This window comes from Anopheles merus, unplaced genomic scaffold, assembly GCF_017562075.2.
Source record: "Anopheles merus strain MAF unplaced genomic scaffold, AmerM5.1 LNR4000022, whole genome shotgun sequence".
Taxonomy (NCBI): Eukaryota; Metazoa; Arthropoda; class Insecta; order Diptera; family Culicidae; genus Anopheles; species Anopheles merus.
This window is the reverse complement of record NW_024427602.1, coordinates 248230-257728: the sequence shown is the minus strand read 5'-3', so window position 1 is coordinate 257728 and position 9499 is coordinate 248230. Positions and strand designations below refer to the sequence as shown.

The following is a 9499-nucleotide window of genomic DNA, read 5'->3' as shown; positions in this document are numbered from 1 at the left end:
CATTAAAGCAAATAACGAAGCTTGCATAGCAAGCATAGAACTGACAGCAATTGAAATAGCTATGAAAATGGCAGAAGAACTAAAGATGGAGAGACCAACAATATACACGGATAGTTTAACAAGCTGTGATATCCTGAAAAAAGCCAAAGATGAGGAAGAAATTGAAGAAACGATATACAATATAATAGGAATAGGAAATAGATTAAAAGCAAAAATATGGTGGATACCCGCACATGTAGGAATAGATGGAAACGAATGTGCGGATAGATTAGCCAAAGAAGGAACAATCTCAAATATAACAACAGAAAACAAAATAAGATTGGTAGATGCGTATGAAAGATACAAAATAGAAATGATAAAGAAAACAAAAATCTGGTACGAGGAACAATGTCAAAACAAAGGAGAAAAATTCCAGGTATTTCAAAAAAAAATTGAAATGATACCGTGGGAAAAAGATATTGACATAAACCCGGAAGAAGTGAGAACAATAAACAAATTGTTAACAGGACACGACCTGTCACCATTTTGGCTGGCCAAAATGAAATTAGTAGAATCAGGAGTGTGCCAAATATGCCAAACACAAAATACAGGGCGGCATATGGTTTTTAACTGCAAAACATACGAAACAAATAGAGGAGACATAACATTTGATAGATTAAAAGAAAGATGGAAACAAAAATCAGGATATGAAATTAAAAAAATTCATGAAGGAAAATCAAATAGAAATTTAAAAAATACAAACAAAATAGCATAGAAAGACAAAAATGAAGGCAAGAAAAAAAAAAAAAAAAAAACATAAAAAAAACCAAATGACAACTGTCAGGTTAAAATATAGAGTGGGTAAATACATCCTCACTCACCGAAGAAGAAGAAGAAGAAGAAGAAGAAGAAGAAGAAAATTATGGAGATATATTGTTGTCATAATAACCGTTTTAGCATCTTCTGGCTCTAGCAGAATCGGGCTTTTATAAATGCGGAAACGGTTGGCTAAAATCCCGAACACATTTTCAACGATCATTCGAGCACGAGAGTGATGTTTGTTGAAAACGCTTTCAATTGTCCCTTCCGCATGCATGCCTCCAAATGGTCGAATGCAGTACCTGGTAAAAGCAAACGCTTTATCGCCTAAAAGAAAGTAATGTACTCGCATTGCATATGGAACTCGCAGTGGTTCAGGTTCCGGAACGTTCAAACTGTTGTTTTCCTGCCTCTGGTACAAGCGTGTGTTTTTAAACACACCTCCGTCAGATATTCCACCTTTTCCTCCAATAACTGCATGTAAAAAGCTGTAATCGGCATCTACTACCGCAAGTAATACAATGCTGAAATAATGTTGATAGTTGTAATACTCTGATCCACTATTACTAGGCTTTTCCACTTGTACGTGTTTGCCATCAATGGACCCAATTGCATGCGGAAAATTCCACCTTTGTTCAATTTTTTTTTTATTTCTCCTTCCATTCTTCTGCTGTGGACGGCATCTGAAATGATAATAACACATACAAAGATAAATTAATTATATATTTCATAAATTTAACTCATATGTATTGCTCGTCGTTGGATATAAATGCAACCTTATTTATTTTGCAACTTTTTGATTATGCTATCTCATTATTTTTTATCTCTCTTTTCAGTTCGATGACGACCTAGAACAACACACCTCCACCCAAGCCCACCCAATCCCTTCTTGTTCCTATTCCTCAATTCCGCCGCAACCAACAATCCCAGCACCAACAATCCCAGCACCAACAACTCCAGCACCAACTCCAGCACCAACCACAGCACCAACCACAGCACCAACCCCAGCACAAACCCCAGCACCGACCCCAGCACCAATCCGAGGACCAACAACTCCAGCACCAACCCCAGCACCAACCCCAGCACCGACCCCAGCACCAAGCCCAGCACCCACCCCAGCGATGGAAAATTATTTCTCCATGTTTGGCCAGTGGGTGGGGGCATGGTTAAACCATTTACCCCCCGAGCAACAGAACGATGCCACAAATCGTTTGCGGCAGACGATGCTGGGGTGGGATCTCTAATATAATAAAAAATAATAAAAATATTTACAAAAACATACCTTTACATAGCTCCGCAAATGTTTATGTTTCAACAGGCACACACATTCTTCACAATTTTGGCAATCGACGATTTAGAAACCTAAAATTATACAATACTCATTAAAATCCAAACATGTCATTTTAATTCATTCAACATTCGGCTCTTGCATCGTTTTCGATTGCTGACTTCTCTTCACTTGCTTTTGTCCGAAAAAGTTTTATCAGTCCTGCGTACGGGGAGACGGTTTGAATGAGATTCGATGTTGCCACGGTGCTGCCATAGAAAAGACCGACGCCACTACCGTCTCCAATCGGACCGCTGTAACAAAAAAAAACATATTTACGCGAAACAAGTATTGCAAATGTCTCCCCCGTTGCCAAATACCGCAATGTTATTAAAAGCCTTTCTTGGACCGTGATCGCTTCTCGCATATTTGTATCCATGCGGCTTATTTCTGGACCGACCAAGGCATACAGACGATCGAAATCTTCATCCGCATAAATTTTTTATCGTATCGTTTACCATTTCGGCCTTGATGTCGTCCAACAGACGATTTCCATCCTGTCTTCTGCGGAAGAAAACTGGTCGCATCTACCACCGACGGTTTCGATAACGATAAGCTCAAATAACTATACACTGGCTTGGAAAATGCTCACTGAAAGATACTCAAATGAATACCTGCTTAAGAAACGTCACTTGCAGGCTATGTTTGGCATCACACCGGCTAGGAAAGAAAGCGCAACGGCATTGCATCAGTTGGTCGATGAATTCGAGCGGCATAAAAAAACGTTCAGCCATTTAGGAGAAAAAACAGATGAATGGAGCAGCATTTTGGAACATTTGTTGTGTACAAAATTGCCAACAACAACACTACGCGATTGGGAAGAGCATGCGTCAAACAATGAAAATCCCAGCTATGAAGCACTCATTACATTTTTACATCGCCGTATGAGAGTTCTAGAAACGCTGTTAGTAAACAAATCTGAGACGTTAAATGATGAAACACAATCCTATGCCAGACGTAATAATTTTACCCGCACCTCCAGCTTTGCCACAACTGATCGTGATAACAACAGATGCCACTTATGCAACATTCCGCACACTATCATAAAATGCCAGCGATTCCTTGCCATGAATCCTGCGCAACGTTACCGAACAGCGCTTGATGCGCGGTTATGTCTAAATTGCCTGCGGGACAATCATAGAGCTCGAGATTGCTCCTCGCAGTATAAATGTCGCCACTGTAATTTAGCACACCACACAATGTTACACTCACAAAGCACTCCCGGCACTTCCACCACTACACCCATACAGCTAGCTGCGTGGGATGAACCGGTACACCAAGCACACAACACTAACGATCCAACGGCTAACACACAACGTAGTTTTTTAGCTGCAGTTAGACAAGCACCTTCGCAGGTATTGCTCCAGACTGCACTATTGAATGTTGTTGATGCACATGGCATTGTGCATCCTGTTCGTGCACTTTTGGACAGTGCGTCGCAGCCTAATTTAATGAGCAGCAGGCTCGCTCAGAGGTTAGCATTGCGAAATGACACTGTAAATATAACCCTTAAGGGGGCAGGTTTCTCCACCAGAACGGTGAAAAAATCGGTGCGAGCTACGATCGCCTCGAGAACAGCAGATTTCAAGTTGGGTGTTGAATTTTTGATTGTTGACAAGGTGATAGCTGATTTGCCGCCCGCATGATATTTGTACTCGCAGCTAGAATATACCGACTGAAATCGTTTTAGCGGATCCACAATTTTACAAATCATCCCCAATCGACATCATTCTTGGCGCTCGTCATTACGCTTCATTCTTTGTGAACGTAAATCAACACAAAATTGCTCCAAACCTTCCGACAATGTTGAATAGCGTATTTGGTTGGGTTATGATTGGGCCCACCGCTCCTCAAGATCCTGCACAGTCGAGCGATTGCACCACTGCATCCACAATCATCTGCATGGCCTCTCTGGAGGATTCTATGGAACGCTTTTGGAAGCTAGAGGAGCTAACTATGAAAGAAGCGTACTCTCCCGATGAGCGGCGATGCGAATCCTTTTATAAAGAAACCACCCAAAGAGACGATTCGGGTCGGTACATTGTGCGTCTACCCAGACAGCCTGATTTCAATGAAAAGCTTGGCCTGTCTAAAGCAACTGCACTTCGCCGTTTTGAGTTGCTGGAAAGGAGGTTGGAACGGAATCCACAGCTCAAATCCGACTACCACAAGTTCATGAAAGAGTATTTGGAGCTTGGCAATTTAAGTATGACATGTCTCAGATAAGAAATGATTCTGACGACGAAAATGCTTACTTCCTGCCGCATCATCCGGTTTTTAAGGCATCCAGTTCCACCACAAAAGTGAGGGTAGTATTCGACGGCTCGGCAAAGACAAGCTCAGGCTATTCCTTAAACGATATACTTTGTGTTGGCCCTATTGTTGTAGTTATTGTTGCCCTAAGATGACCTACTGGACATAATTCTGCGATTCCGTGCATACAAGGTCGCCTTGGTCGGTGACATAGCAAAAATGTACCGGCAAGTTGCGCTACACCCAGATGATCGCCGATTAGTTCGAGTACTGTTTCGCTTCACCTGTACGCCATACACACCTGTACACGTATACGAACTGAACACAGTTACTTACGGACTTTCTCCGTCCTCGTTCCTTGCTACTAGGACACTACTTCAGCTAGCAGAAGATGAAGGTGCCAATTATCCTGTTGCTTCCAGGGCCCTACAGCACAATTTTTATGTAGATGATTTTATCGGTGGTGCCAACACCATGGAAGAGACTATTGCTCTGCGGCGAGAGTTGTCCGAGTTGCTTGCCAAGGGAGGATTTGAATTGCGCAAGTGGACGTCTAACTTGCTTGGTGTGCTTTCCGGTCTGAGTGCTGACCATACTGGCACGCAATCATCACTATATTTCGTACCCAATGAAACGGTCAAGGCGCTTGGCATCTCGTGGAAGCCCGAAACCGATGATCTATGCTTCGATTCGAATGTCGGCATCGATGACACCTCTTCAACGATGCGATCGATATTATCCAACATTGCAAAAATGTACGACCCACTCGGGTTGATCGCACCGATACTTGTACGAGCAAAAATGTTGATGCAGGAGCTATGGTTGCTGAAATCCGGCTGGAACGAACCTGTACCGCAATAAATCTACAAAAAATGGAAAGCAATTCAAGGTGATTGGCAAGCTTTAGCTGAATATAAAACTAATCGCTATGTACTTTTACCACGTTCAAAGGTAGAATTTCACACTTTCACTGATGCCTCCGAAGCTGCCTACGGAGCATGCACATACGTACGCTGTGAGACCACGAAGGGAGAAGTGCAAATCAGCCTGCTAGCGTCGAAGTCTCGCGTTGCACCTTTGAAGCGCGTCACACTGCCGAGACTGGAACTTAGTGCAGCTGTCCTGGGAGCGCACCTTCACCATCGCATCAAGAATGCAATGCAGATTGCGTCTGCCGAATCCATCTTCTGGTCCGATTCAACTGTAACCCTGAAATGGATTGCTTCACCGCCCAACACTTGGAAGACGTTTGTAGCGAATCGAGTTGCGGAAGTGCAACATTTTTCGCATCCACGGCAATGGCGGCACGTTCCGGGTACCTGCAACCCTGCTGATCTGGTCTCCCGAGGCATGTCCGCAACACACTTCAAGCAAAGCACGCTTTGGAAATCCGGCCCAGACTGGCTAGCGCATCCTTCATCATTCTGGCCCAGCTCAAACCCGGAACCGGTAGACGATATGGACTTAGAAACACGTCAGGTGAGTGCTACTGTCGTATGTGCACAATCTCATCCATGGTTCGATATCTCATCCTCTTACACTAGAATGGTACGCATTATAGCCTACTGCATACGTTTTGTGTGCAACACGAAGCAGAAAGCACGAACGCAGCAGCCAGTGTGGCATGCTAAAGCACCAACAGCAATCACAGCCGAGTATGTGGAAGCAGCAAAAATAGCTCTTTGTAAACTAGCACAGCAAGATGCCTTCTCTGTGGAAGTTAAGCAACTGAAAAAAGGAGAAGCCTTGCCAAAGCAATCGGCCTTACGAAAATTGACCCCTTTCATGGACAAGGAAGGCATAATTCGAGTGGGAGGTCGTTTAAACCTGTCCCAGCTACCATATCAAGCTAAGCATCCTGCGGTAATACCCAAACACCACACTTTTACCCGGCTATTAGCAGAGCACTTCCACGAGGGACGAAAACATGCCAGCGGAAGGCTACTACTATCACAAATTAGGGAGCAGTATTGGCCCTTGGACGGACGTCGATTGGTGAAAGGCATCGTGCGGAACTGTTTCCGATGCATTCGTCAAGATCCTGCATTGGTGCAGCAGCCAATCGGGCAACTTCCGTCATCCCGCATCACACCTAGCCGGCCTTTTTCCATCACTGGGGTGGACTACGCCGGCCCGTTCTATTTGAAGCCTGCGCATCGCAAGGCCGCAGCCGCCAAGAGCTATCTTTGTGTATTCGTGTGCTTCTCCACGAAAGCGGTTCACCTGGAACTGGTAGGAGATTTGACAACCGCAGGCTTTTTGGCAGCCCTAAGACGCTTCACGTCACGGCGTGGATTACCAGCGCACATCCATTCCGACAATGGAAAAAAACTTTGAAGGAGCCGAACGTGAGCTAAGGGAACTTTTTGAGCTATTCGAGGATGAGCAACACCGCAATACTATTACTGCCGATTGTGCCGATAAGGGGATAAACTGGCATTTTACCCCTCCAAAAGCTCCACACTTCGGCGGATTGTGGGAATCCGCAGTTAAGACCGCGAAGAAACACCTCTACCGACATCTAGGCAACACCCGGTTGTCGTATGAAGGATACTGTACCATACTTCATCAGATAGAAGCTGCAATGAATTCTCGGCCGTTATTACCATTATCCGACGATCCGAATGAGTTAGCCGCCCTCACGCCAGCACACTTCCTAATCGGAACATCGATGTATGCCGTTCCGGAACCGGACTACACACAGTTGAAATCATGCACATTAGACGATCTACAAAAATGGCAATTATTAGTGCAAAGGTTTTGGAAGCATTGGGCAACAGACTACCTTCAAGAGTTGCAAAAAAGTTACACGTGGTCTGGTAACAAAAACAACAACAACATTCTCGTAGGCCGTATGGTAATTTTGATGGGCGAATCTTTACCAACAACGCGTTGGCCTCTAGCGCGTATTACAGAAATCCATCCCGGAGACGACAACATCGTACGCGTAGTAACACTAAAAACAGCTAAGGGAACATTTACGCGTCCAATTACGAAGGTTTGCATCTTACCTCTTAGCACCGATAATGAAGGCAATGCGTAGAATTGTTTATTGACTTCCGTCAAGGTGGGGGAGGATGTTGGAGCAACTGCTGGAGTCGAGCAGTTCGGAACGGATCGGAACAAATCCGTTCATTTTTTGAACTTGTTTACGCTGACATCACTAGCGTTTTAGATTTAATAAATAGATGGCGAAAAGGCTTTTTCGTCCTCTTCTTCTCTGGCAAATCGTCGTTATAAGATTGGTAATTATTGGTAGCTTAGAAAACAGAAAGAAACGCGCAAGACGTTATCCGAAATTCTCCTCCGAAATAACAGAAGGTGTTCATGACAAAGGCGGATTAGGGGAATCGGGGGCCCTAGGCGGAAAGATGAGTTGAGGCCCCTGTAAATGATAACTGATGACCGGGAGAAGGGGGTACTGGCACACAGCTGTTGGGCGATTGAACAGTATACTTAAATTGCCGACGAGAGGGAGAGGGGGGGCGGTGGAGAGAGAGACCCCTACGATCATCGGTCCCATGCCCTAAAATTGTTTCCTGGCAAAGGAGGGGGGGGGGGCATGGTTCTCCAGACACGGAGCCCCAATGAACATCTATCCCAGGGCCCTCGTCGCTAATACTCTGTCCACTTGTAGACATACGGCATACTACAGACTAGCGATCTTCGGCGACTGCCTAGTCCGCCTACCGTTAGATCTGCCGCTGGTTCATGACGGTGTTTTTTTTTTTATTGTGGAGGTGCATCCTTCCCCTTGCCTGCAGCGTATGCATCGGGCAGGAGACAGTGTGGCAGTATGCAAGTTGCCCGCTGGATAGGAGCGGTCCCGCGGCACCGCCATCATTCCGCACATCTTAACAGCATGTCCGTCGTGGGTTCTAACCGCGTATGAACCGTCCGCCTGTAGCATGCACATGCACATGCTATACTGTCTATAATCAATTCACACGCAATTCTCATCACACTTAATAAACACAAATTGTCAACACCACACAACACACAAAAAAAGGATAAAATAACCACTCAAGAAATTAACACAACCCAAACCACATAAATAACCTTACGCCAGGAATTGTAAGTCAAAACCCTTGTCCAAAAACACTTAAAACACACAACCCGCACACAGCCCCGTAGGTGCGAAAACAGCAGAAAAACATTACCCAGCACAAAAACGTTTCAAGTACGTAAAGCGTAAAAACAATAACATTGCATAATAGCAACCATCAGTTCATAAATAATGAAATAGGAGACAACGTACCCTCGTGTGTACAAACGTAACCGTTAACTGCAAGCGTCGGAAACAAAACACCGCGTAAGCATAAGAACTCAAGAACTGACCTAACAGAATAATTACAACCATATGTTAAACCAAAAAACCTAACCCTCAGCATAACCGACACAAAGCGAAAGTAAACGCAAAATCGAATTGAAGAAAGGTACCGTATAAATAAAGATGCAAGATGAGACCAGGACAGTCGGAGACAGTTAGAATCACAGTTACGCACAGTACGTGCAGTCGTGAAGTGATACTGTTAAATCTTTGTCGGTCAAGTCTTGACTTGTAAAACTAAAGCGAGATGTGTAATTAATTTAATCGTGTTTGTCCTCTACCTGAAACATCGATGATATTCAGGAAACATCCGAAAACTCCACCTTCGTGCTTACAAATATACCTGAAGAGTGATGTCTATAGTATGGCATTGTTGAACTACCCGTCGCGTCCGAACCAACTTATTACACGCCGTAGCAAGGGCTGACTATCCGGCTACGTGGTTCTCAAGGCCTGAAAAGGCCGGCATGATCGCGTAGGCCGTAATGACAAGAATAATAATAAGAAAAAGAACTTTGAAGCGCCATCCGTGCCTGGGAAGAGTTTGTTCTGAGAAGCTTTGTTTCCAGTTGCGTTCGCTAGCTGAATCGGAAAGAAATATGCTACATATTATATGCACGTTTGGTTCGATCGTGTGTCTTTTTAACACCCCCAACAGCAAGACTGAGCGCACAGATGGTGGTGCCAATCCAAAGGTTGTGTAGTCTCTCTGGTAGCGAGATCGAAAATGCATGGACTTTGTAGCCGCAGCGGATGAAAATGTACGCATCAGAATCTAACAGCTTTGGGGT

General features: G+C 44.5%; 1 protein-coding gene across 1 annotated transcript; it reads left to right on the top strand.

Annotated features, from left to right (window-relative positions):
* The first annotated feature begins 4852 nt into the window (after positions 1-4852).
* Positions 4853-6009, top strand: LOC121601073. The gene is made up of 3 exons (XM_041929876.1): positions 4853-5227; positions 5330-5857; positions 5923-6009. Exons 1-3 carry the CDS (start codon positions 4853-4855, stop codon positions 6007-6009), a joined length of 990 nt encoding a protein of 329 aa, XP_041785810.1.
* The last annotated feature ends 3490 nt before the right edge of the window (positions 6010-9499 follow it).